General features: G+C 58.6%; 1 protein-coding gene across 5 annotated transcripts in view; it reads right to left on the bottom strand.

The window, feature by feature from the left end:
* Positions 1-27,802, bottom strand: part of ABCA2 (ATP binding cassette subfamily A member 2) — a 133,377-nt gene that overhangs the window by 57,428 nt on the left and 48,147 nt on the right. For 2 of the 5 annotated variants that reach the window (XM_024210174.3, XM_024210176.3), the window contains exons 2-9: positions 17,937-18,030; positions 15,943-15,945; positions 12,735-12,846; positions 11,225-11,391; positions 9,425-9,552; positions 5,029-5,133; positions 1,197-1,382; positions 580-798 (exon numbers count right to left, since the gene is read on the bottom strand). In XM_024210174.3, coding sequence (XP_024065942.2) covers positions 580-798; positions 1,197-1,382; positions 5,029-5,133; positions 9,425-9,552; positions 11,225-11,391; positions 12,735-12,846; positions 15,943-15,945; positions 17,937-18,030 — 1,014 coding nt within the window. Of the gene's footprint in view, positions 1-579; positions 799-1,196; positions 1,383-5,028; positions 5,134-9,424; positions 9,553-11,224; positions 11,392-12,734; positions 12,847-15,942; positions 15,946-16,398; positions 16,695-17,936; positions 18,031-27,802 lie in introns of those variants that run through there. The other 3 variants (XM_024210177.3, XM_024210175.3, XM_024210178.3) reach the window with 3 other exon arrangements.

Here is a 27,802-nt window from a genome sequence, read left to right as displayed (position 1 = left end):
GGGGGCAGAGGAGGGGAGCTGGGAAGGGACAGGGAGGGCTGGGGTGGAGAGCACAGGGCCCCTAAGCCTCTGACCTTCCAGTAAGTCTCAGCAGTGTTTGCTGACGGTTCAATGATCCCTCCTTATCCAGGGGGCCGGGGCTGGTGGCGGAGCGCCATCCACAGGGGCCCCTGGCCTGCAGAATGCTCTGCCCCCAAGGTCTGAACCCACCCACATCTGCTGGCTAAGCAGGCACACTGCAAAGCCCACCTGGCTGACCGGGCGGATCGAGGAACTGGTGACTGAGTGCCAGGTGGCAGGAGGGAGATCATCTGGAACAAGCACTACCTGTGACCTGGCCAGGACAGCTGCTGCCTGGGGGCTGCAAGTTCAACGAACTGATGGCTTGAGCCCAGTACATCTCGTCCCTGGACAAAGGGCTCGGCATCCTTACGCTGTCTGCTGGCAAGGTGGGAGCAGATTGGCAGAGAGGGCAAGGCACGTACCCAGCTTCCCCCTCCAGCACGGGCAGGCCCAGGTGTCAGAGCAGGGCAGCCGCAGACATTCTCCCTCCCTCCGCCAGGCAGAGGTGCCACTTACCCTGCTGACGACTTTGTGCACGTCCAGCTGCTCCTTGAGCTCCGTGGCCAGCTGGGTGAAGTGCTCCCGGCGGACGCTGGCGCTCCCGTTGCAGACGGTGGCCCGGTAGGCCCACAGCCAGGGCTGCCGGCTCCCAGGGACAGTCAGGATCTGCTTCAGTTCCTCCTGATCCTGGTCACAGGTCAGGTGCTCCAGCACCGATGGCGTGAAGAGGATGCTCTGTGGGAGAGAGGACGTGCTGTCACTCCCTGCCTGGGATGGCTCGGGCTGGGACAGCCAGACTCTTCCAAAAAGCAGAGGGTTCCTTGTATTCTGAACAGCCCCTCGCTTTCCCCTTCTGCCCAGGCAGCAAGGCACGGTGCCAGGCAGGGATCTGTTCCCAGCTCTGCCCGGACTCTGGGCATGTCCTTCACGTGGGAAGGACGGAGACTCCAACCAGAGAGCCCCATGGTCCAATTTGGAGCGGTGGGGAATCCCGGCCAGAGACACTCTGGGGGCAGGAGTCCCAGCCAGAGGCCCGTAACCGGTGGGGGTGAGTCCCCTCCACCATGGGGCTAGGGAATACACACAGCCGTCACACCAGAGCCTGCCCCCCACAATTGCTCACAGCCCCTCACCTCCATCTCCTTCACAAAGGCCTGGGGGCTGTAGGAAGCAGAGGCCTCGGAGGGTGCGCCGGCCAGGCCCAGGGCCTGGGACAGGAGGTGCAGGAGGGCCTGCCTGTGGGTGGATCTCTTGGGGTCGCGCAGAGCCCTGTGGATCAGCCCATCTTCCAGGTGCCTCCACCCGCCCAGGAGGCTCTCCTGGAACCAACAGGGGGAGAGGAGGTGAGGGGACTGCGGCAGGAGGCGAGATCCCTGGCAGGGTGTGGAATGAAGAAGGCCCCGTGGGGCACTGACAAGAGGCCCACATGTCCCCCAAACTTCTAGCTGGCCAGAGAAGAACACTAGCATCTTCGCTTCCTCAGCCAGCAGCAGGCGTGGGGCAAGGGGACCTCAGGAGAGACAGGGGAAGGGGGACCACTGGGGCAGGTACAAGGAGAGCTTGGAGAAGGGTGGAAAGGGGGACATGACCCATGGGGACTTTGGGGGCACAGAGAAGAGGAGATGGCAGGGAATGGGCCCTGGAGACCTTCAGGGGCAGGGGATGCCGGAGAAGTCTGGGGACAAGGATAGGATGGGGCTGTGACGTTATTGATATAATCTGGGACCATATAGATCATTGTTGCAACCAGGGTTCTGTAGTGGCACCAAAATCTTGTATAAAGGGGGTCAAATGGGGTGTCTTAGACAAGGTTATAGTTTACTGGTTATGATTATGCTGTCTATATGTGTGTATCAATTTTGTAGTTGAAGTTATGAATATTGGCTCTATACTGTCTGTATTTCAAACTTATGCTATGCGGCTGGGGGACATCCTGGACAAACTGGTGTTAGCTCTGCCTAGCCTGCTTGATGGCCCATTAAGGACCATCAGCTATACAATGGACCCATTGAGAGAAGGCAAATATGCCTTGAGACTCAGCAAAGTATGCAGGGACTGGCCCATGTGACTCCAGGCTCCATTTTGCTGTAATTTTCCACAGTAAGGACAAAGAGGTGTTCTTACACCTGGAAAAGACTATATAAGGAGGATGCCTCATCTCCATTGGGTCTTCAATCCTGCTTCATACCTCTGGAGGAACTTTGCTACAAGCTGAAGCTTTGAACAAAGGACTGAGGACCCATCCCAGCGGGGGATGTATTCCAGAGACTTGATTTGAACCTGCAGTTTATTCTATCGCTGCTGCAAGCCTGAACCAAGAACTTTGCCATTACTGTATGTAATTGATCCCATTTAACCGATTCTAACTCTCATCTCTATCTTTTTCCTTTTATGAATAAACCTTTAGATTTTAGATTCTAAAGGATTGGCAACAGCGTGATTTGTGGGTAAGATCTGATCTGTATATTGACCTGGGTCTGGGGCTTGGTCCTTTGGGATTAGGAGAACCTTTTTCTTTTACTGGGGTATTGGTTTTCATAACCATTTTTCCCCATAACGAGTGGCACTGGTGGTAATACTGGGAAACTGGAGTGTCTAAGGAGATTGCTTGTGAGACTTGCGGTTAGCCAGTGGGGTGAGACCGAAGTCCTCCTAATCTGGCTGGTTTGGTTTGCCTTAGAGGTGGAAAAAACCACAGCCTTGGGCTGTAACTGCCCTGTTTGAGCAATTTGTCCTGAGTTGGCACTCTCAGTTGGGTTCCACCAGAACCGCATTGTCACAGGGGCACATGGCGTCATCCGATGGAAGGAGAGGGCCTGGGGCTGAGGGGAAAGATGTAAAAGAGTGATGGGGTTCAGGGAGAGCTGGGGGCTCAAGAAGGGGAGACAGGATGGGGATTTAGGGAGCGGGTGATGCGACGTGGCAGGCATGGAACTGTCCGCAGGGGCTGAGGGGGAAGGAGACATCCTCGTGGACTGGGAGCGTCGGCTGAAGCGGGGAGGGAGCAGTCAGGAGTGCCTGGCGGGGGGTGGGGGGATCTGTCCAGTGGGTCCAGGCACCTCCATCTTCCCCAACTGTATCCAAAGAAGAGACCCCGCCTGTGTGAGCCTCTGGGGCAGCCTTCTCGGGGTGGAGGGGAAAGAGTCCTGGTCCCAGCAGCGCGGGCTCAGGCCTAATTGGAACGAGCGAGCCTTCCAGCTCATTTCACACAGGCTGCCTGCGGGTAGCAGGGACTGAAAGAGACCCTGGACCGGCCCAGACCGGGGCCAGGGGGAAAGGCTCCGTAGCCAGCCCTCATCCCACGACTGCACTGAGGAGACCGGAGCCTGAGGGCAGTGCAATGGGGTACCCCAATCCCGGCCCCTGTACTGAAGGGTGCCCAGTGCCCTTTGCAAAGGGCCTCTCGAGTTCGGGGAGAGCTCCCTGCCTCCCACGCCTCCAGAGTGAGGGGCAGGGAAAATCCCCCCCATACAACATGAGTACAAGAATCCCGCCTCAGCATGGCCGGCGGGATGAGGTGACCTCTCCAGGTCCCTTCCAATCCCGCCTTGCCATGGTCCTGTGACGGACGCTGCCGTGGGACGGCTCAGGCAGGGCGTAGGGCCAGCTAGATGTGGGAGGACGCGCTACCTGCACAGACGTGCTGCCGCAGTGGGAACACAGGGCTCGGACTCCCTGGGGAAAGCAGCCCTCCCCGGCACAGCCTCTAGCCCGCGGGGAACGAGCCAGCCCCAGCCCGGCTGGGCCATTACCGGCGGGAGGCGCACGGCAGGGAAGTGACCCACTGAGCCAACGGCAGAGCCAGGAGCAGAGCCAGGAACCAACCCCGGGCTCCCAGTCTCGTGCTCAGGCCACTTGACCAAGGCTCGTTTCGGGAGGGCAGAGGGGTCTCGGCAGCTGTCACTGGCTGGAACGCAGGACACCCACTCCCCACTCCATCGCCGAGAGGGGGAACCAATCCCCCCCAGCAGGGCCAGAGGCCCAGCAAACAGGACTGGCTTTGGTACTGTTCGTGGTGCCGACGTGACCCACACGCCGGCAGGAAGCGGAGGGGTGGGTGCTGCAGGGACCTGCTCTGGGCTGCAGCTACCTGAGGACTGTGATAATCTGGAAAGGAACCGTGCTGGTGTGGGGCAGGCAGGGAGACGGTGCTGCCAAGCAAGGCCTAGCCGCCACGCAGCCTTCCCCCCAGCCCTCTTTCCCCCCCCACACCGCAGCCAGCCCTCTTCCTCCTCCCCCCCCAACTCCAGGACCACGCAGCCAGCCCTCTTCCCTCCCAACCCCAAGGCAGCCAGTCCCCCCCGTCACACCACCACACAGCCTTCCCCCCGCACCCAGCCACACTGTCACACAGCCAGCACTCTTCCTGTCCCTCCCCAGCCCCACCACACGCCCGACCCTCTTCCTGTCCCCCCCGCACCGCCGCCTCCCCGCAGCCTTCTCCCTGGCCCCTCAGACAAGAGCAGGGCAGGGGACTCTCAGCGCTCATGAGTGACATGAACCAGACAGTCTCAGCTGTTTCCTTTCCAAGACCCACAGCCAAGCAGGGCATGCGGGGGGCCAGCGTTTGTTTTGTTGGTTTTGTTTTCCCCAGGTTTTAGTGCCTCTGGGAGTCCCTTACAGAGCTGAAATAAGGGCTGGCCCCGCCTCCCTGGGGTGTCCTGGCTCCCAGCGTAAGGACAGAAGCAGGGGACTGGCTGGAGACCCAGGCAGGCAGCAGAGCCACGTAGCAAGAGGTGTCCTGGGCTGGAGAGCTGCCCATTCGGCGAGCACGGGGCGATAAATGGCCGCTCCAGCACTCCTGGGCCCGCGACGTCCCAGACGTTCCGCTGCCCCCATGAACCTTTCCCTGCTCCCGCCACCCCCCTGGCTCCAGTGTCAGGATCTCCCTCAGAGAGCGTGCCCCAGCTCAAGCCGTCTCCTGCATTCCCCCCACCACCTCCCGACCCACACCTCTCTCCTCACCTCCAGCTGGAGAATCTTTTCCCCAGCGCTGAATCGATCCCAGGGCTCTCTCTCGTGGGCGTCATCCGCCGAGGCGGGCGAGGAGCCGAAAAACAGGCGATAGACCTGCAAGGGGAGAGCGCGCGGAGAGATTATCACCGTCTGCAGGGACGGACATGGGAGGAGATTGCTGAGACCTCATAGAATCATAGAGAATCATAGAATCATAGAATATCAGGATTGGAAGGGACCTCAAGAGGTCATCTAGTCCAACCCCCTGCTCAAAGCAGGACCAATTCCCAACTAAATCATCCCAGCCAGGGCTTTGTCAAGCCGGGCCTTAAAAACCTCCAAGGAAGGAGACTCCACCACCTCCCTAGGTAACGCATTCCAGTGCTTCACCACCCTCCTAGTGAAATAGTGTTTCCTAGTATCCAGCCTAGACCTCCCGCACTGCAACTTGAGACCATTGCTCCTTGTTCTGTCATCTGCCACCACTGAGAACAGCCGAGCTCCATCCTCTTGGGAACCCCCCTTCAGGTAGTTGAAGGCTGCTATCAAATCCCCCCTCATTCTTCTCTTCTGGAGACTAAACAATCCCAGTTCCCTCAGCCTCTCCTCATAAGTCATGTGCTCCAGACCCCTAATCATTTTTGTTGCCCTCCGCTGGACTCTTTCCAATTTTTCCACATCCTTCTTGTAGTGTGGGGCCCAAAACTGGACACAGTACTCCAGAATAGAGGGGAACGATCAAGTGCCTCGATCTGCTGGCAATGCCCCTACTTATACAGCCCAAAATGCCGTTAGCCTTCTTGGCAACAAGAGCACACTGTTGACTCATATCCAGCTTCTCGGCCACTGTGACCCCTAGGTCCTTTTCTGCAGAACTGCTACCTAGCCATTCGGTCCCTAGTCTGTAGCAGTGCATGGGATTCTTCCGTCCTAAGTGCAGGACTCTGCACTTGTCCTTGTTGAACCTCATCAGGTTTTTTTTGGCCCAATCCTCTAATTTGTCTAGGTCCCTCTGTATCCGATCCCTACCCTCTAGTGTATCTACCACGCCTCCTAGTTTAGTGTCATCTGCAAACTTGCTGAGAGTGCAGTCCACACCATCCTCCAGATCATTAATAAAGATATTAAACAAAACCGGCCCCAGGACCGACCCTTGGGGCACTCCGCTTGAAACCGGCTGCCAACTAGACATGGAGCCATTGATCACTACCCGTTGAGCCCGACGATCTAGCCAGCTTTCTATCCACCTTACAGTCCATTCATCCAGCCCATACTTCTTTAACTTGGCAGCAAGAATACTGTGGGAGACCGTATCAAAAGCTTTGCTAAAGTCAAGGAATAACACATCCACTGCTTTCCCCTCATCCACAGAGCCAGTTATCTCATCATAGAAGGCAATTAGGTTAGTCAGGCACGACTTCCCCTTGGTGAATCCATGCTGACTGTTCCTGATCACTTTCCTCTCTAAGTGTTTCATAATTGATTCCTTGAGGACCTGTTCCATGATTTTTCCAGGGACTGAGGTGAGGCTGACTGGCCTGTAGTTCCCCGGATCCTCCTCCTTCCCTTTTTTAAAGATGGGCACTACATTAGCCTTTTTCCAGTCATCCGGGACCTCCCCCGATCGCCATGAGTTTTCAAAAATAATGGCTAATGGCTCTGCAATCTCATCTGCCAACTCCTTTAGCACCCTCGGATGCAGCGCATCCGGCCCCATGGACTTGTGCACGTCCAGTTTTTCTAAATAGTCCCGAACCACTTCTTTCTCCACATAGGGCTGGTCACCTTCTCCCCATATTGTGCTGCCCAGTGCAGTAGTCTGGGAGCTGACCTTGTTCCTGAAGACAGAGGCAAAAAAAGCATTGAGTACATTAGCTTTTTCCACATCCTCAGTCACTAGGTTGCCTCCCTCATTCAGTAAGGGGCCCACACTTTCCTTGACTTTCTTCTTGTTGCTAACATACCTGAAGAAACCCTTCTTGTTACTCTTAACATCTCTTGCTAGCTGCAACTCCAAGTGTGATTTGGCCTTCCTGATTTCACTCCTGCATGCCTGAGCAATATTTTTATATGCCTCCCTGGTCATTTGTCCAATCTTCCACTTCTTGTAAGCTTCTTTTTTGCGTTTAAGATCAGCAAGGATTTCACTGTTTAGCCAAGCTGGTCGCCTGCCATATTTACTATTCTTTCTACACATCGGGATGGTTTGTTCCTGCAACCGCAATAAGGATTCTTTAAAATACAGCCAGCTCTCCTGGACCCCTTTGCCCTTCATGTTATTCTCCCAGGGGATCCTGCCCATCAGTTCCCTGAGGGAGTCAAAGTCTGCTTTTCTGAAGTCCAGGGTCCGTATTCTGCTGCTCTCCTTTCTTCCTTGTGTCAGGATCCTGAACTCGACCATCTCATGGTCACTGCCTCCCAGGTTCCCATCCACTTTTGCTTCCCCTACTAATTCTTCCCTGTTTGTGAGCAGCAGGTCAAGAAAAGCTCTGCCCCTAGTTGGTTCCTCCAGCACTTGCACCAGGAAATTGTCCCCTACACTTTCCAAAAACCTCGGGGGGGGGGGGGTCGTCTAACCCACCAGGCCAAGGCCAAGGCTGGAACCTGAAGCGATGCAAACTCAGACTGGACGTTAGGAGGGGAGGGGAGGGGAGGTAACCAGTCAGAATGACTGGCTGAGCACGAGGAGGAGCCCATTGTCGGCCATCTGTAAACCAAGCTGTCCTAACTATAAAGGGAAGGGTAACAGCCCTCCTGTGTACAATACTATAAAATCCCTCCTGGCCAGAGGCACCAAAATCCTTTTACCTGTAAAGGGTTAAGAAGCTCAGGTAACCTGGCTGACACCTGACCCAAAGGACCAATAAGGGGACAAAATACTTTCAAATCTTGGAGGGTGGGGGGGAGGCTTTTGTTTGTGCTCTTTGTTTTGGTGGTGTTCGCTCTTGGGTCTAAGAGGGACCAGACATCAATCCATGCTCTCCAAATCTTTCTGAACAAGTTTCTCATATTTCAAACTTGTAAGTAACAGCGAGGCAAGGCGTGTTAGTTTATCTTTGTTTTCTCAACTTGTGAATTTTACCTTTGCTAGAGGGAGGTTTATCCCCGTTTTGTTGCAACTTTGAAACTAAGGCTAGAGGGGGTTCCTCTGGGCTCTTTGAATCTGATTATTCTGTAAAATTAATTTTCCATCCTGATTTTACAGAGATGATTTTTACATTTTCTTTTTAATAAAATCCTTCTTTTAAGAACTGACTGATTTTTTCCATTGTCCAAAGACCCAGGGGTTTGGGTCTTTGATCACTTTGTAACCAATTGGTTAGGATATTATTCTCAAGCCTCCCCAGGAAAGGGGGTGTAGGGGCTTGGGGGAATATTTTGGGGGAAGAGGAACTCCAAGTGGCCCTTTCCCTGTTTCTTGTTAAATCACTTGGTGGTGGCAGCGTACCAGGTTTTAACCTAAGCTGGTAGAAATAAGTTTAGGGGGCTTTCATGCGGATCCCCACATCTGTACCCCAGAGTTCAGAGTCGGGAGGAAACCCTGACACAAGCTGAGGTGTCTCCTGCCCTAGCGCAGCCTGACGTTCCTGGGTTGGACACAGAAATCGCTGAGTGAAGCTCTGGCCGGTGCCGGGCAGGGAGGCCTCCCCACTGCTGCTCCAGAACCAGCCCTTCTCCTACACCTCTTGGATTCCCAGCCCTGGGCTCCTTCCTGGGGCGTGCCCTTCTCCTGTCCGGCTCATCTGGTTGGCATGGACAGAGCCACGGGACAGGAGGTCTCAGCCTGCAGCTATGAAGGAGAGATGAGTCTCAAGGCAGTGGAGGGGGAAGCCGGGGAGCAAGGCTCCGGAAGAGGCCAAGGAGCGTCTGTGACTCTCCGGCTGCCTGTGAACAAGCCACTGCACCACGGTGAGACCAATTCAGCCACTCCCAAACCGGAGTGGCGTTGGGACCCCGTGCGCCAGCTTGCAGTGCCACCCGGTTTGGGGGCTACTCAAATGTGGCTTTCCAGCCATTTCCAAGCTCTCACAGACTCAATTCAAATTCACAAATTACGTGACCACCGTGCTCTGCGACAAGCTCTCAGCCTTGCCAGGGGTCCGAAAGCGAGAGGAAGCGCCATGTATGACTGCCATGGCCCTGGGATCGCACTGCGTAACCCCTGCCCGTCCCTGGTGCCCATGGCCATCGGCTGGCTAGATGGGTGCTGTGTGCCCACCACAGACGTTGGATAGCATCTGACAGAGAGGAGGCCTGAGCCTGACTCATCCAGGGCAACTCCCGTTGGCAGGCAGGTGTGGGTACTCAGCACCTGGCAGGATCGAGCCTTCTGTCCTTTCATGCCCTCCTGCCCCATGGCCGTGTGGCTGCGCTCCTCAGTGGGGTTCCCCGCGCAGGCACCTACCTCCTTGAGGTTGATGTTGGAGCCTAGCAGCAGCTGGGCCGTCTCGTTGGGCAGGGAGAGGTTCCGAGTGAGGAAGCGATGAAATTCACTCTGGTCCTTCACCGCGGAGCCCAACGTGAAGCCGGACGCTGGTGGGGAGCAAGAGAAACACCGCCACGTTAGAGGCTTGTGCCGCCCTCCACCGAACACGTGGGCCAGGGCTGGGCACCGCTCGGCTGTGCGGGGGAGATTTCTCGCTTGGGCCCATCCAAGCTGAATCCTGAGAGCCGGTCGTGCTGGGCACGCCAAGAGAGCTGGTGGGGCTCTAAGACATGCTAGCTAGCAGGGGTTGAACCCACACCTAGGCTTTAACCCCTTTCAAAAGGTAATCGCTGATCATGGCCAGTTCTAGGCGCCCCTTTAGGATTGAGCATGCCAGCTGCTCTGTGTCCGCATCCCCCCCAGCACAATGGGGTCCTGGTCCGTGGCTGGGACGCCTCGGTGCTACCGTAATACACCTAATAAATAACAATCCCAATATAAACATCGTCATCTTTGCCCGCAGTCGGTGCTGTTTTACACCTTGTTAGTCAATGCATGGGCTAAGCTCACCTCGTTCTCCTGGCCTGGGCAGGCAGCAATGCCCCAGGGACCTGGGAACCAGGGCCTGAGGTGGGTACAGCGCGGTAGCACCATGCCACTCACACAGGGAGGCGCCTCCGAGATGCTTTGTCAAGACAAGGATCCTCAGTTCCCCTTTCCTTTGCTCTGTGCAAGTGAAACGTTCCCTGGAACGGCCGCAGGGCGGGTACGAGCCACGGGCACTGGGGTGAGCCCTCGGCCCGTCTAACTCTGCTTGAGCAGGGGACACAGACACAACCCCACGTGGCTTATGTGACCAGCCCCCGGGCACGAAGAACGAGCCGTGTCTCCTCGACAGCAGCTGTGACAGCCCCCATGAGAAGCCAGCGACCGGGACGCCACCGCGGGGACAGAGGCTGATCTGCGAGAGGAGCTTTATCTGCCCGTGGTTTGTCCAGCCCAAGGGGCCAGACTGTCCTGGGGAAGGCTCCGGAGTGGAGCGGTGCTGGGTCAGTCAAACAGGACTCAGGGAGAAGTGCCTCAGGTCCGGAGGTGGGAGGCGGAGGGGGGAAGGAGTGGATGCCAGCACGTTAACTGCCGGCGCTCAAGGCCTGGCAAAACACCAGCAAGGCCCCAGTTTGCCCCGTAGGTTTAAAGGTCACCCTTCCAGACCTGCTGTGGGCACGTGACAATCCGCTCAGCGGACCCTGTCCCACCGCTTTGCTGCCACCACTACAGCCCCTCAAGCTCTCGCTCAGGCTCCAGGCCCCACAACCAGGCCCCAGAGAGCACAATGGGAGAAGCCCAAGTGTTGGGCCACAGCTCAGGTCGGCAGCAGCCAAGGGAGCCTGGCAGTGCGGCTGGCAGAGTGGGGGTCCCCCCCCCCGCCCAGCCCTCCCTGCTCACACCCAAGAGCAGGAGACACAAAACGATCCAGAGATGGCTGCGTCCCTGCCCCAAACTCTAGGCGGCTCCCCGCACCGGGATGCAATGACAGCGCTACAGAAATGGGCCCTGAGCTGTGGGGAGGCTCCGAGCCACCCAGACAGGGACCTGGACTCCGTGCCGCGGGGCCATCTCCGTGACGGCTCTGCTGCTATTTCCCAGGGTTCACCCAGCTCCCGCTGCCAGATCCCCGCCTGGGCCTGAGCCCCAGGCCTGCCACAGCCCAGCCAGCTGCCCCGGGGACGGTGGTGACTCATCAGTGGGGGCGGGTTAGGCCCGTGGCCTTGTCCCTACCTGCCCGGCTGTCGAAGTGGGTCTCCATGGAGCTGGGCTCGCTGTTGCTGAGGGACTCCAGCTGCCGCCGCAGGGACTCCAGCTCCTCCTCCAGCCCAGGGTGATTCGGGTCAAACAGGTTGCTCTCTTCCACCACCTCATTGAGCCGCTCCAGGAGCTGGGTCACGCTGGGGGAGAGCGGAGAGGAGGGGCCTTAGCACAACCAAGGATGGCCTGTGGGAGGGGGCACCTGGGGGGCAGTGCCCCTGCCAGGCACTGGCCAGGTTGATGACTAGCAGGGAGGATAGCAAACGGGCTGCCAGGGTGAGGGTCATTGGTGGAGTAGGTGTGTCTTCAAGGGAGATCCCGCCTCCCATCAAGGGGTCAGCCTCCCTGCACACCCCCAGGACAGCTACCTCCTCCCCGCCTGCCCCTTACTCCTGTCCCTGCCGGACACTGTGGGGCTGGGACTTGCTGGGCGGCAGAGCTCATCTCGAATTCAGCCAAACCTCTGAGTCAGCAAGTGAAGCCAGCCGGCTGCCATGGGCCCACGTGGAGCTCAGCGCTCCAACACCATCGCTGGAGGCCCGCCTGCTCCCCCAGACCACCCGCCAGCCCTCCCAGAGCAACAACACTGCTCTCTGCTCCCGGCACAAGGCCAAGCCAGCCAAGCAGCACTGACGAGAGGTTCAAGCAGGGGGCATGGCCCTGTCTGATCTGGGGAAGGCGGGCACTGGGGAATTCTGGCCAAGGAAATGAATGGAGGCAGGCGAGAGCCGTAGCCGCGTCCAGGGAGCGCTGGCTCAGCTGCACAGATCCCAGAGGGAGGGAGGGAGGGATTTCATCCTGCTGGGAGCAGCTCAGAAAGGACAAGTCTACAGAGAACTGGCTCTTCCCCTTGCCAGACACCCGGCATGAATAGGGGACATGGCGAGCGGGTCCCCTCCCCATTGTATTCCCAGGCTCCTGGACAAACCCAAACCCCGAGGACGGCGAATGGTGGGCAGTTCACAACTCAAAACCGATCCAACCCAAAAAGCGAAGGCCGTCATGGGCCAGGAACGTGCCTGGACTCAAGCACTAGTCCCAGGGCTGTGCCGGCGCACGCAGGCCAGGAACTGAAAGCAGTGGGTCTATTTTCATCTTCTCCGAGGAGAGGTGGGCACCCAGGGAACAAACAGCAGCAGAGGGTGAAAAATAAATCGGGGCTTCAGTCCCGATGAACAACTCCGCATTTCTGCAGGGCTGTCAGGCTAGGAATCTGGGGACTTAGAAAGAGGAACTAAATAATCCTGCCGGTGGGTATTATCGGCGTTGCTTTATAGACGGGGAAACAGGCACATGAGGGGAAGTGACTTGCCCATGCCGTGCTTTAACCTTTTCCTCTCCCACCTGCAGCCATTTCAGTGTCCTTGTAAACCCATACGCAGCCAGCATGAGCAAGGGAGAGGGCATGTGTCTGGACGCGCACCTGCGCACAAAGCGGACCCAAGGCAAACAGACAAGCCGTCAAGGAAAGGGACGGACTCACGTGGAATTGGAATACTGCAGGAATCCAAACTCATCTCTCTGGCCATCGGGGCATAAGGACTGCATCACCGGTAGGATCCCAGCTGAGGTGAGAGGGGCTGCTGTGTAGAAAGCTGGAGAGGGAGAGAGACAGTACAAGAGAGAGAGGAAAGATATAGGGGGACAGGGAAGACAGGTGCAGGGGAGACAGACACCCAGTTCAAAGAGAAGCATGAGTGTTGGATCAGTACGATTATTGGCTAGTAAGTTATCTCCAAGTGGAAGGTCAGAGGGTAAAGGTCAGAGGTCGCGGAGCCCCACTCTGTCATGTTAGCCTCTGTGAGGTGCCCAGTGGGTCTCCCCGGCCGGCATCCAGGAGCCAGTCCTGCTTTCTCACCAGGACCCTGCATGGGGCAGCTGGTCCCACCACAGAGCCCTTCTGTCACGGGGCCAGGCCCCACAGTGGTGTGGGGCGCTACGCTCATCTCCAGTTCCCTGGGGCACTTTTAAAGCCCCCTGGGTCCAGGCTGCAGGGGCCTGCCACCCCTCGCTGCCCTGAGCGCTCCCCAAGCCCCCAGCTCCCAGGAAGCAGGGGGGCCCCTGGGGAAGCTGCAAACCTAGCGGCTGCTCTGATCGGCCCGGTAGCGAATCTCAGATGTAGGGTTGATTTTCAGAAAGGTGGGGGGTGAACGGGGCACAGGGTGAGAGCAGCCGGTGCTAGAAGCCCCTGGGGCACTTTTGAATGGGCCGCGCCCCTGCCCGGCTCCCTCAATCTACGGCTGGCCGAGGCGAAGCACGGGAGTTTTATTAGGAAGCAGAATTGGTGAGGCAGGGAGGAGGAGGCAGCTGGGATGAGAACGTGTGAAGGGGGATGAGGATGTTAACAAGCGACCTTTCCCTATAGCTCCACCGTCAGCCGCGACTAGCAAAGACACAGCCCTTCCCCACTTTGAGTCATCCCCCAGCCCCGCTGGTGCATCTCCCCAGGTTCCTGTCTCGTGCGATCGCTGTTCCCAGAACGAGCCAAATATTCCAAATTAAAATAGCAGAACCAGCGTGTGGCTGGCGTCAGCTAACGTGCCCCAGGTAGGGGAGGGCGGTGAGCCCACGGAAGCCACCAGGGACGCAGCTGGGCTTGGCTCTCATGCCCACGGCATGGCCCCACTGCTTCTGGGCCGGCCACAGGTGGAATGGAAGCACCCACATCCAAGGGTGCTGGGGCGAGCGGCATGCAGGAGCAGAGGCACCGAAGGGGCGAGGAAACCGGGCAGGGATCCAGAGGGGACTGTTCTAGCGACCAAGAGCTGCTAATAATCCCACCTCTGTGCTCACAAAGAGCAGGGTGGGCCCTGGCAGTGAGCCCCCTCCCCTGTGTGCCAAGGTTGGGGGGGGGCCTCCCATCTGAGCTGAGGTGTGTGGTGGGGGGAGATGGGGTCTGGGGGAGAGCCCCTCCCATCTGAGCTGAGGTGTGTGGTGGGGGGAGATGGGGTCTGGGGGAGAGCTCCCGCCCAGCTCCAGGCACCCTGTGTGGTGGGCGGGGTGGGGAGACGGGGTCGGACGGCGAGTCCCCTCCATCTCCAGTCACTCATCGGGACGTCACATTGTCCTGCTGCTCAGTTACTCAGCAGCGAACTCCCACTGGAGGGGCCGTGGGAACTGGGGCTGGCCCAGCTACTCCAGTCCTGAACCCGGGCCTGGAGCAGCAGAGACAGGGCTCCGTCGCCAACTGTTCAGACAATTTAAATAATAAACCCTAACTCCTGGCTTCTGTTCACTAATGTGGTTAGAGCCAGGAGTGGCTCTAAAGCCCCCCTCCCGTCCCACCCCCACGGTGGAGCTAGGGCTGTGTTCCTAACGGCACTGCAGAGAGGCAGGGACTGGTGAAGAGACACACACTGGTGCAGATCCGTGAGCCTCGGGACAGACTGGGATTCGATAAGGCTGTGGGGCAAAGCAGCGAACCAGGTGGGACACCAGACACCAGCCCACGGCAGGCTGGGGCGATGGGGATCAGGGACAGAGCCATCTCCAGCATACGGCAGCCCAGGGAGCCTGAGGGGAGAATCGGAAAGGGGCTTTGCACTGCAGAGGAAATAATGGGCAAACTATAGGGGAGAGGGCCCTGGCTGCCCCCCTGAAACAGCCCAGCTCAACCCTGGGGGTTAAACCCACTTGTGCCTGCACTGGGTCAGAACAGCCTGGGCCAGACCCAACATGCCTTGGAACAAGTTTTTAAAAAAAACAAAGTATTTTACCTCTTGGAGAGAGAGAGAGAGAGACACACACACACACACACACTCGCCTGCCCACCCATCCATGTACATACACACACATGCACACACCCACACAGGGCCCATCCCCACTATAAAAGCAATGCTATCGAGGTCCCAGTTACAACACAATTGTCCCCAGGCGTGATTCCACTGGGGTTCAATCTTCCAGCGTTGGTGGCCTCCCCCCGTCCCGGCGCCTTGCATAGAGCAGGCTGGCACACCACCCCAGGACCCTGTCTCGCACAGGTCAGCTCTGGCCGTGCTATCCGCACGCCGGGAACAACCGTGCGGTTACCAGGTCCCCCACGGCAGCCACTGCCACGGTGTAGATGAACCCAGCGAGGGGTCTCCAGCTCCTCGCCCCAGACGCACAAGGAAATGCGAGAGACAGGAATAGTACACTGCTTCTTACCCGGGTTAGAGCACAGTTTGCCCCAAGGGGGAACACAATGGGGCTGGAGGGAGGGAGGGGGGAGACCAGTCTCTCCCCCACCGCTCCCCTCCTCCACAGCTGGGCCCCTGCTTTAACCCCTGCAGAGCCCATGACCCAATGGGCAGAACCTGTTTGACCCAGCCAAGCTCAGCAGCGACTGTTAAACTCAGGAAGGGGCCCGGCCACGTAATGGGGCCCAGCAGAGACAGAGAGGAGGGGGAGGAGCAGGGAATGAGAATTGTGGCCGAGTCAGGAGCCTGGGCTGACCAGGGCACTGGGGGACTCCAGGAAAGATGGTGGGTCTATGGCACAACCCAGAATGGAGCCTGTGGCTGTGGTACTCTGGACAGGTTCCTTTTCACCCGTCCCCACGGGGGTGGGAGGAGGAGGAGGAGGGGTGAAGGCTCGGGTTAAGTAAATGTGTTAGTCAAAGCAGCCAAGAAAGCCGGGCCACCATGGCTGCCGTTTCCCAGAATGCTTTGCCAAAGGGGAGAGTGGGAGCGCCAACCCAACCGACAACTTACAGACTGGAGCATGCAGTGGCAGCGTGGAGGAGAGGCAGACAGGGGAGTGATGATGGGGAAAGAAAAAGAGAACGTGTGTGAGAGAAAAACAAAACAAAGAGCACAGGTCAGAGACGGGGGCCCCGGCTCGCGGGCAGTCACAGCCTGGCCGGGCGCGCCTCCTCTCCATGTGCAGGGACGGCTGAAACAGGCTCAGGACACCATGACCCTCCGCCATGGCCTGCCCCACTCCCAGAGAGCCAGGGCACCGCACTGACGTGTCCCAGTGCCCCTTCCACTCTGCCCCACCCCCTCTCTTCCTCCCCCGCCCGCCCAACCCCCGTCAAGCCCTAGCAAAGCTGCTTCATTTCCCCAGGCAGCAGCCAGGGGCTGAGCTCTCTGCTGGGGATGTGGGGTGGGGGGCCTGGAGGGGGTGGGGTGCTGCAATAGCGAGGAGCAGAGCCCGCTGGAACACACCTTCCATCCTGGGGTTCTTGGCTGGCCCCTCATTCTGCAGCCAGTTTCCGCCAGCTTCCGTCCCTCTCCCCCAGCCTCCTGAAGAGCTGGCCTGAATTGCATGGTCCGACTGCACTGCCAGGTTAGCCCAGGTGAGCGGCGCACGGGGGTGAGCGGCTGGGTTAGCCTAGGCTGGGTGCGAGCAGCCACACTGCCCTGGCCTGCCCGAGTTGCTGCACTCCCCTGTGTGTGGCTAGGACATCTGCGGGATCCAGGCCCCTTTGTGCTGCATGCAGCTGAGCCGGTCGTCTCGGACTGTCCTGGGCGGGCAGCGGGAGGTGGTGTGTGCAGGAAGGCACACAGTAGGTCTCAGCGCTGGGGGGGGGATGGGAGGGGGCTGTCCGTTATGCCCCGCCCCTGACGAGTGAGGAGGCCCAGGCTGCCCGGGAACGGGCAGCAGGGGGGAGCTCTGGGCACAGCCAGCCAGCGGCAGCTAACCCCGGCTGCTCATTTCCAGCACCCACCCAGATCCAATTAGGAGCCAGCACATGCCCAACCGCTGGAGACGGGTCACAGCGAGTGGGGCCAGCTGGGAATTCAGTTACCCTCAGTTAGCGAGGGGGCTGACCCCCTCCCAGCACCCAACTCTCTGCCCCTCCACAAGACCCTGCTGTGGCCAAGAGCAAGCAGAGCCTCTGGGCCTCCCACTCTGATGAGGCCCCCCATAGTCCCTCTGGCACCCCCTGAGCTCACACATGGTGCTGGAGGGGAATCCAACACCCACCCTGACCAAGGGGAGCCAGCCAGCAGCCCTGGGGAAGGGGGCTCACCCCCAGGAGCTACCCTCCCCGTGCCAGGCTCTTTGCCTTGCTTTCCCAAGCGTACGGAGATGCAGCTCAGCCCAAGGATGCCTGCCCAGGGAGCAGCTGGGATGGGCTGGCAGAGGCCCCTCCATCCTGCTGGCCCCCGCGGGACACGCTCTCGGTGCCCCGGAGGAGGGCGGTGCAGGGAGGGGGCTGGGATATAGCCAATTGGCCGGGCTGCTGCAGGGAAGGAAGTGGGTTACCAGAAGGGGGGGCTGTGAGCTGCCCCAAGGAGCAGTGGGGGGAGCTGCCGAGGGACCCGCTTGCACGTGCCCCCGCTCCTCTCCTTTGTCTCTGCACTGCGCCCCCATCCCCTGCTGTAGCCGCACTGACAGGGTGACCACTGGAGGAACATCCCGCCTTCCGGATCCCTGCAGCCTCTGGCCCCAGAGCCACTGCCCACCTCGACCACCAGACCCTCCCACTGGGCCAGCACACACTGACCCCCACTCATCCCACCAGGCCTCCCAGTGAGCCCCGTCCCTGCCCAGTGTCCGAGCCCTCCCCAGGAGTGTTCTCTAAAGGAAGAATCTGCTTGGCTGAGAGGGAGGCGACGGCTGGGGGTCTGTGCTATCACTGGGGGGTATTTCCCTGTCTCACCCCCCAGGCCCCCCACTTCTCTTCCACCCGCCGCCCCAGAAGACAGGGCATTGCCCTCCAGAGCGTCACGGCACCTTCCCCATGGCCCACACTCACCTTCCTTCACGGGGATGGTGGGCTTCTTCTGCCGCAGCCCCAGGAGGATGAAGAAGAGGACCAAGGGGATGAAGATCTCGAAGGCCAGCACCCACTGAGGACAAGACAAAAAACACAGGAGACCGTGAGGTTCAGGGCAGTTTTCTGCCCCCCACTTCCTGTAGGATCCATCCAATCAGCACAGACTTTGCTCAGTTTCTTGGGGGCCAAACTGCTCCGTTAGCCCCATTTACTGAGATCGCTCCCCAGTGCGCACACTCCTAGTGGGACCCCACTGACCTCCCTGGACCAACAGCAGCCAGGGAGCAGGAGACGAGACACAAGCCAAGCGTCTCAACGCCAGGGCATCCTGGCCTAGCAGGCAGGCAGCTTAGGGGAGCAGGGCCCAGACCCTCAGAAGTATTTAGGACAGGGGTGAGCAAACTATGGCCCGCAGGTCGCATCCCCGCTCCGGCGCTCCAGCCGGGGAGCAGGGTCAGGGGCCGCTTCTAGCGGCTCCCGGAAGCAGCAGCATGGGCCCCCTCTGGCTCCTACGCGTAGGGGCAGCCAGGGGGCTCTGCACACCGCCCCCAACCCAAGCGCCGCCCCCGCAGCTCCCATTTGCTGGGAACCACGGCCAATGGGAGCTGCAGGGGCAGCGCCTGCGGATGGGGCACCACACAGAGCCGCCTGGCTGTGCAGGAGCCGGAGGGGGGACATGCCGCTGCTTCCGGGAGCTGCTTGAGGTAAGTGCCGCCTGGAGTCTACACTCCTGAGCCACCCCCGTGCCCCAACCCCCTGCCCCAGTCCTTATCCCCCTCCCGCCCTCCGAACCCCTCGGTCCCAACCCGGAGCACCCTCCTGCACCCCAAACCCCTCAGCCCCACCCCAGAGCCTGCACCCCCAGCTGGAGCCCTCACCCCCCTCCTACACCCCACTCTCCCGCCCCAGCCCGGAGCCCCCTCCCGCACACTGAACTCCTCATTTCTGGCCTCACCCCGGAGCCCTCACCCCCTCCCGCACCCCAACCCCAATTTCATGAGCATTCATGGCCCGCCATACAATGTCTATACCCAAATGTGGCCTTCGGGCCAAAAATTTTGCCCACCCCGATTTAGGATATTGAAACCAATGGGAGTTAGGTACCTAAATACCTTTGAGGTTCTGGACCTAGGTGCCTTTCACCTGCTGGATGGAGACCAGACATCAAATCCACCTTGGATCACAAGTGACATGAAATTGGGGGACCTCAGCCTAGTGCCTGTGGATATTCATCAGCATCCTAACACCTGCCCCCCGCCCACCGCGAGAACTAGAGTAGCAGAGGGGCTGCGGGTCAGGATTGAGGGGCACCAGCAGAGATGGGGGGGCAGGGAGCCCAGGGCTGGGATACCAGGGGGGCTTGTGGGTCAGGACTGAGGGGCACCGGCCAAGCTGTGGGGGAGGGGGGGGCAGGGAGCCCAGGGCTGGGAAAGCAGTGGGGCTGTGGGTGAGAATTGAGGGGCAGAGCTATGTATGGGAACGGGGCAGGGGGGTAACACTGAGGAAGGGTCTGGCTGCTGGGTCACGGTGGAGTGACTGCAGGGGGATGATAGGGGAGGCTGCTGGAGGGTTTGGTGCATGGGATGAAGGGCAGGGGAGGGGGCTGCCAGGGACTGCTGCCTGGGAAGTCGAATGGGGGCCTTTGGGGCTGTAGGAGGGTGAGACTGGGAGCCGGCAAGGTCCAGCAGCACAGACAAAGCCGAGGAGGGGGGAAGCTGGGGTGTTTGCCGTTGACCAGCTTCCCTCTTGAGAGCCTAGTGCGATCAGCTCCCCCCACAGGCTCACATGTCAAGGGCTGGGATATTGATCCCAGGGCCTGAGAGACCAGGGCCTGTCCTGGCACTGGCAGGGGGCTTCCCCCAGAGGGGTAGGGAAGGAGCTGTGGCCCTGCCCGCTGCGGCACAGCCAGGAGGGCTGATGCAGGGAGTTACAGAGCAGCGTGTCAGCATTTCTCCCGGCACCTGCTCCCCGGGGCCTGCCAGGTGTGCGGCAGGGGCTAATCTCATCAGCGCACAGGAGTGGAAGTTAAACAGCAGCAGAGACTCGGCAGCACCTCCGAACCCGGCAGCCAGATCCAATGCGGCGACAAATCCAGAGGCGCTGGGCTGGGAATGGGGAAGGGAGCCCCAGCCCAGGGCAGCCTTTTTGGGCCGGCGTTACCAGTTGATAGCAAGCCAGTGGCCTGTATGAAAGGAGCCAGGAGGCTCTGAGTGCAGATCCTAGTGGTCAGGTGCGTGCATGGGAACACGTGTGAAAACATGGGTGCACTTGAATCCAAGCACTGATGCACACGCGTGGGGGGGTTCAGGCAAGCACCCTCGGTGTATGATTCACCACACACGTCCATGGAAACAAAGCTGGGTGTGCACGCAAACCCAGCCACATGCATGGCTCCGCAGGGAGACAAGGAAAAGCAACACCAGCCCGGGGCCCGGGTCTCTCTGATTGGCCAGGAAGACGGCAGCTCGTGACTGGCTTCCTGCTGATGAGTCAGCCTCAGACAGGAGCTGCTGGGGGAGCGTTCCCATCGGCTCCCCGTGTGCGCGTGGGCTGCATGGAGGTGACCCAGCTCTGTCCATTCCCCAGCCGGCTCCTGGGGACGCTCCCCCCACCCCGGCGAGCTGCAGCAGGTGAAGCAGGGCTGGGCCTTTTGAGCGGATTCTGCCCAGCAGCTTTGCCAGGCAGTGCTGGAAGGATGCAGCATTCACAGCATTGACATGGGATGCAGCCAGGCAGAAGCTCTCGTTTCCTTCCTCCTTCCCCAAATGCTTTGCGCCCACCTGCATGCAGCGTGAAACCCGGGCTACGTGGTTAGAGCCCAGACTTGGCCAGCAGGAGCCCTGGTTCCATCTGTGGTGCTCACACAAAGCCTGGCCTTCTCGGCTCTGTGCCTCGGTTTCCCCCTTTGCAATGGGGAGAAGGCAGGGAACGCAGAGGGCTATGGAGTCCAGGGATGGGAGGTGGCACAGAAAAGCAAAGGAGCCTAGTCCAGAGAGGGATCCGAGGTACAGAAAGGCAGAGCGAGGGGCTGCAGGTCACAGGGTGAGCGGTGGGGGGGGGGTGGCTAGGAGCGTGCTTCCGAGGGCAGGTAGCCAGACATGCTAGCTCTGCTCGAGTGAGTGCGCTAAAACCAGCACTGTGGCCACGGTGGCTCAGGCCAGCCGTCTGAGCACATGCCCGGCCCGGGGGTTGGGCGTGATGGTACTTGGGTAGCTAGCTTGAGCCACAATGCGTCCTTAGCACACTAGCTCGAACGCGTCCATCTCCCTGCACTAGGAAGCGCCTTCCCAGCTGCAGGAGAGACACACCCAGTATCAGAGCTGGGCATGAAACCCGGGAGCCCCAACGCCACGTTTCCTGGTCTCACCACTAGGCTGGAATCAGATACACAGGTTCCCTGGTATGGTGGGTTCCCATCATAGTGAATGGCTGAGATTTCCCATAGCTGGAGGCTCAGATTGGGGAACCCTCTAGTCAGCTGGCAAAATCTCAGCTGGCTCTTCAAACCTAGCTTGTTCTCACCACTTGTAACCTGAACTGGTGGGTCTCAGCCTCGTCCCACCAGGCCATTCGTCCACGTCTACATCCCCACCTCGGCTGCACCGAGATCCTGGCTGTCATCATGGGCATTATGGCAGCATTCTGCTGTGCCAGGCCAACGCTGACCAAAGGGACTGAGACACGGCCAGCTCTCAGGGGCACGGAGAAGCTCAGGTTAGTGGTGGTGGGGGGGCTGCATTTCCTGGGGTTCTCTCGGGGGTGGGGGCGGAAATCGAGCTCTATAAACCAGTATCTGCTCTCCCCATCTGCCCCGCAACTGCCTCACTAGTCACTGGTGAATTTCTTACCAGCATTATGGTACAAGGGAGCTCTGGGAAGGGGGTCTGGAGGCTCACAGGGACCAGGCCTTACAAAGCCAGTTGGGGGGTTCAGGCATGAGGGGTGGCCACAAAGTTGGCAGTGGGGGGAGCAAACCATGGGGAGGGGGAGGCTGGCACGAAGAGACAGGAGCGGAGGAGCAGGGAGAGCAGAGGGGGAAAACCGAGAACAAGACGAGTGAGCTTGACGTGGTGGAAAATAGGGACCAGCCCCCATGCCCGCTGGGGCCCGCTGGCTATGAAACACAGAGAGGGGTCAGACCTGCATGGCGGGTATCTCCCCTCCTCCCCCGCTGGGTGTCTAGCACAAGCCACTTTCCATCCTCCAGCCTTGGAAACTCCAGTGGCTCAGCCTCCCGAAACGTACTGGGGTCCTTTAACCAACGCAAGCGGCCCCCCCCCCAGGCCCGGGCCCCCCCCCCCCCCACCTCAACTCACACCCAGCAGCGCCCCCTACTGAGTCACCAGCACCACTGGCTTTTCCAGGGAAGTCTCCCATCATAGCACTGGCCCGCCCGGCCCGGCCCAGCCCAGCAGGCAAGACGAGCCAGCGTCCCAGCGAGCCCAATCGGCAGCAGGCAGCTGCCGCCCCCGGGGCCAGACCTGAGCTGCGCTGCCGCTAATCGGGTTAAAGACGCTGGCTGTGTTCACTGCAAAGGGCAGCTGCGGTGACGTAATCCTGGCCCTTTCGTTTCACGTGCTGACACGCGCCAGCACGGGAGATGTTCTGACAGGTCCCACGCTGCAGGTGAGAGTCCGAGTCCCCCCCACCCCACCCCCAGCAGCTCTCCCTCGTGGCACGGCCCAGAAACCCAGCAAAAAGGCCGACACAGCGCAGCCAGACTTGGGGATCAGGGTGGGTGAAGGCTGCATGTGATGCCCAGAGCTGGCGCTCTCTCATAGGACATTCGTCTGCTTCCACCACCTGGCACCGAGGACATATAGCCCCTCCCCAGGCCCAGTGTCCTGTTGCCACAGGGAGTGCAGGTAGGGTACTCCTAGGGCGGCCTCCCACAGAGGGTATCGAGGGGCTGACGGGCACTAGTATGAGACCACGAGACTTTGCATCAAAGTACCCGACCTTCCTTTTTAAATCAAAGACTGGATGTTTTTCTAACGCAGGGGTTCTCAGCCTCTTTCTTTCTGAGGCCGACCCCAACGTGATATACAAACTCCACAGCCCAGCTGTGCCACAACCGGTTTTCTGCACAGAAAAGCCAGGGCAATTGCCTGGGGCCCTATGCCACAGGGGCCCCCACGAAGCTAGGATGCTCAGGCTTCGGCCCCAGGTGGCAGGGCTCCGGGCCCCGGGCTCCAGCCCTATGCAGTGAGGCTTCGGCTCTCTGCCCTGGGCCCCAGTGAGTCTAACACTGGCTCTGCTTGGCGGACCCCCTGAAGCCTGCTCGCGGCCCCCTAGGGGGCCCCAGACCCCTGGTTGAGAACCACTGGTCTAAAGGATCTGCTCCAGAAATTATCTGGGGGCCGTTCGCTGGACTGCGTTACACAAGTCAGACTCTTATCACAATGGTCCCTTCTGGCCTTCGAATATACGAATCCTGATGCTCAAACAATCACAGACACCGTAACAAATCCACCGCCCCCTGTAAGCTCCCAGCTACACAAGAACATAAGAACAGCCGTACTGGGTCAGACCAAAGGTCCATCTAGCCCAGTATCCTGTCTACTGACAGTGGCCAATGCCAGGTGCCCCAGAGGGAGTGAACCTAACAGGTAATCATCAAGTGATCTCTCTCCTGCCGTCCATCCCCACCCTCTGACAAACAGAGGCTAGGGACACCCTTCCTTACCCATCCTGGCTAATAGCCATTAATGGACTTAACCTCCATGAATTTATCCAGTTCTCTTTTAAACGCTGTTATAGTCCTAGCCTTCACAACCTCCTCAGGTGAGGAGGTCCACAAGTTGACTGTGCGCTGTGTGAAGAAGAACTTCCTTTTATTTGTTTTAAACCTGCTGCCTATTAATTTTATTTGGTGACCCCTAGTTCTTGTATTATGGGAATAAGTAAATAACTTTTCCTTATCTACTTTCTCCACATCACTCATAATTTTATATACCTCTATCATATCCCCCCTTAGTCTCCTCTTTTCCAAGCTGAAAAGTCCTAGCCTCTTTAATCTCTCCTCATATGGGACCCGTTCCAAACCCCTAATCATTTGAATTGCCCTTCTCTGAACCTTTTCCAGTGCCAGTATATCTTTTTTGAAATGAAGAGACCACATTTATACGCAGTATTCAAGATGTGGGCGTGCCATGGATTTATATAAGGGCAATAATATATTCTCTGTCTTATTCTCTCTCCCCTTTTTAATGATTCCCAACATCCTGTTTGCTTTTTTGACCGCCTCTGCACACTGCGTGGACATCTTCAGAGAACTATCCATGATGACTCCAAGATCTTTTTCCTGATTTGTTGTAGCTAAATTAGCCCCCATCATATTGTATGTATAGTTGGGGTTATTTTTTCCAATGTGCATTACTTTACATTTATCCACATTAAATTTCATTTGCCATTTTGTTGCCCAATCACTTAGTTTTGTCAGATCTTTTTGAAGTTCTTCATCACAGTCTGCTTTGGTCTTAACTATCTTGAGCAGTTTAGTATCATCTGCAAACTTTGCCACCTCACTGTTTACCCCTTTCTCCAGATCATTTATGAATAAGTTGAATAGGATTGGTCCTAGGACTGACCCTTGGGGAACACCACTAGTTACCCCTCTCCATTCTGAGAATTTACCATTAATTCCTACCCTTTGTTCCCTGTCTTTTAACCAGTTCTCAATCCATGACAGGACCTTCCCTTTTATCCCATGACAACTTAATTTACGTAAGAGCCTTTGATGAAGGACCTTGTCAAAGGCTTTCTGGAAATCTAAGTACACTATGTCCACTGGATCCCCCTTGTCCACATGCTTGTTGACCCTTTCAAAGAACTCTTAGGTTAGTAAGACACGATTTCCCTTTAGAGAAACCATGTTGACTTTTGCCCAACAATTTATGTTCTTCTATGTGTCTGACAATTTTATTCTTTACTATTGTTTCAACTAATTTGCCCGGTACCGACGTTAGACTGTCACCACCCTGCTCCCCGCGGCCACATGGGACGTCCCAGAGACAGCGGGGATGGAACTCGCACCCCCTACTCCAAAACACAGGCCCCAGCGGCACAGCTCTAAGAACTAGGGTGATGCTACCTGGTTACTTCACCTTTCGATTCTGGCAGGTGAGAGAGACACTCCTCAGGTGGGGTGGAGTTGGGAGACCGACCCCAGGATGCCGGCACTAGGTTAAAGTGATCCACAGTGATCCCCACACAATCACTTATGTTCCTTCTTGTTTCTTACTCCCATGAAAGTCACTTTAGCCACCTATTATCTGTATCGTGGTAGAACCTAGGAGCCCTAACCATGGAGCAAGGCCCCCCGTGCTAGGCACTGTATAGACAGACCAAAGAGCTGACAACCTCAGTACAACTGAAGGGGAGACTGGTTTGTTGGATTGAGATTTAACCCCCTCTTGGGCTAGAGGGAAAAATCTGCATTAGCTCCAATACTGACCGCTGAGGCACACCCGAGTATGTGTGTCTCCCCCCTCGGCCTGTTTTCTCCCATAACAGAAAGTCACACACAGCGACGCTCATTCCCATTCTCAGGCTGTGTTAAAGCCGCATTCACACCCTTCACAGCCGCATGGACATGGTTGTAAAGACAACAGCGAAGAGCTTTGCCCTGCTTTTCCACAGCCCGGCAGAGGTCAGCACCAGCTGGGGCTCAGGTCTCCAGGGTTTCCCACCTCAGACAAGCCTTGACTGGCCATCCTGGGGTGGGGGGGCTTCCCCATTTACACCAGTGTATGATGGCCAGGATTGCAATCTGGTAACATTCTGCAGCCTGCGAGCTCCTCGCGGGCCCCCCAGCATTTACCTAGAGCGGCTCCAGCCCGACGCGCACCGGGGGAAGGGCAGGCTCCCTGCCCCCTGCCGCTCCGGGAAGCGGCTGGAACGTGGGGGGCGGGGGGGGGGGCCACAGGGCTCTGTGTGTTGCTCTTGCTTCAGGCAGTGCCCCCAGCAGCTCCCACTGGCCACAGATCCCCGTTTCAGGCCAATGGGAGCTGTTGGGGGTGGTGCCTGAAGCAACAGCAACACACAGACCCCTGTGCCCCTCCTCTCCCAGATTCCGGCCACTTCCCGGAGCAGTGCGGGTACAGGCAGGCAGGCAGGCAGGCAGGCAGGCAGGCAGAGGGCCTGCCCTGCCCCCGGTGCGTGTCGGGCCAGAGCCCGCCCCCCGAGCCCCTTCTGCAGCCCAACCCCCTGCTGTACCCCGCACCCCTCCTGCAGCCCAACCCCCTGCTGTACCCCACACCCCAACTCCCTGCCCTGAGCCCCCACCACACCCCACACCCCTCCTGCCCTCCCTGGGGGCAGGAAGGGGGCAGAGTTGGGGTGGGGATTTCAGGGAAGGGGTTGGAATGGGGGCAGGGCCTCATGGAAGGGGTGGAGGGGGACGGGGCCAAGGGTGGCAGGGGGAGGTGTCAGTAATGCGGCCCTCGGCCAATGTACTAGTTCTCATGTGGCCCTCGTGGTCATTTGCGTTTGAGACCCCTGGTTTAGCTGCTGGAAAGTCAGAGAAAGCAAGCGGCTCTAGGGACAGCATCTTACGGTTCAAAAGTCAGGCCATGAGCTGCAGCAGGACAATCCCAGATCTCAGACTCCAGCCCAAAATGCTTCAGAGTGGTGAGGAAACTGAGGCAGGGTTCTTTCCTGTCGTACTGATCTGTGCGTTTCTTATGCCATACAGAGCAGTGGGGTTAGAATCCTGGGCAACATCTGCCTGTGTGTTATCCCTTGAGGAGTTCCCCTGTAGGCCCAGAGCACGCACCTACTGGAGCGCAAGGAGAGGAGGGTTTAAGCTACTGGAGAGTCTGGGGGGCAGCACTGGTCCCAGGGGCTGGGCGGTTGGGCCATGAAGTCTCAGCTGTCAGGAGGGGTTGCTGGATAGAGGGTCTGCTCCCAGAGCGTGTGCGCAGGGGCAATGACTGACTCGGGTCACACTCAACAAGCTTAAAGCACATGAGGAGTCAGCCTCTCACCCCTGCCTGGCAAGTGGCCAGTGGGGGAGCTCACCAGACCTGTGACAGAGGCCCCAGGCAGGACTAGCAGGGGGCTGCAGGTTTGGATTTAAGGGCAGCAGAGCTGGGGGGGGGGAATCCAAGAGCAGACAGAGCAGGGCATGCATGGGGGAAGCAGCCCCTCCCTGCAGGATTCTCACTGAGCCCCACTTTCATAAGCAACAAGGGAATTTGCCCTGCCTTTAAGAAGCGGGGGTTAGCGATCGCGGGGACAGGGGTGCCACACCCACAGCCCCTGCTAGAGCCCATGCACTGGAGGGGACAGTAGGGTGACCAGATGTCCCGATTTTATAGGGACAGTCCCACTATTTGGGGCTTTTCTTTAATATGGGCTCCTATTACCCCCCACCCCCGTCCTGATTTTTCACGCTTGCTATCTGGTCACCCTAGGGCAGTGCTTCTCAAAGTGGTGGTCCGCGGACCGCTGCCGGTCCGCGGTGAGTTTCCTCATAAGAGCGTCGAATAGGATAATAATATGGCACCGGTCCCCGGCACATTGGGGAAAAAGAATGGCCGGTCCCCCACATCAGATAGCTTGAGAAGCACTGCCCTAGGGGACAGGGAGAGGCAAGGGGAGCATGTCTCAGAGCTCACCCAGGGATGCAGCAATCGCAGCTCAGCGTTACCTGCTCCCCTGTGCTCCCCAGGGCTGTGCTGGGGTCCCCAGGAGCACAGAGCAGCGCTAACAGGGGCCCCGAGCGCTCAGCCCAGTACTATTACAGAGTGGGCATTGCCCCTCCACCGGCCTGGGAAAGTGACCCGAGGAGGGGAGAGGATGGGGCTTCTGCTGCTCCTCGCTCAGAGTGAAGGGACCCCCCC

Source organism: Terrapene carolina, unplaced genomic scaffold (genome assembly GCF_002925995.2).
Source record: "Terrapene carolina triunguis isolate 2854851 unplaced genomic scaffold, T_m_triunguis-2.0 Scaffold449, whole genome shotgun sequence".
In the NCBI taxonomy this organism is placed as follows: domain Eukaryota; kingdom Metazoa; phylum Chordata; order Testudines; family Emydidae; genus Terrapene; species Terrapene triunguis.
Note: the sequence above shows the minus strand (reverse complement) of the source record. Positions and strands in the feature narration are given on the sequence as shown.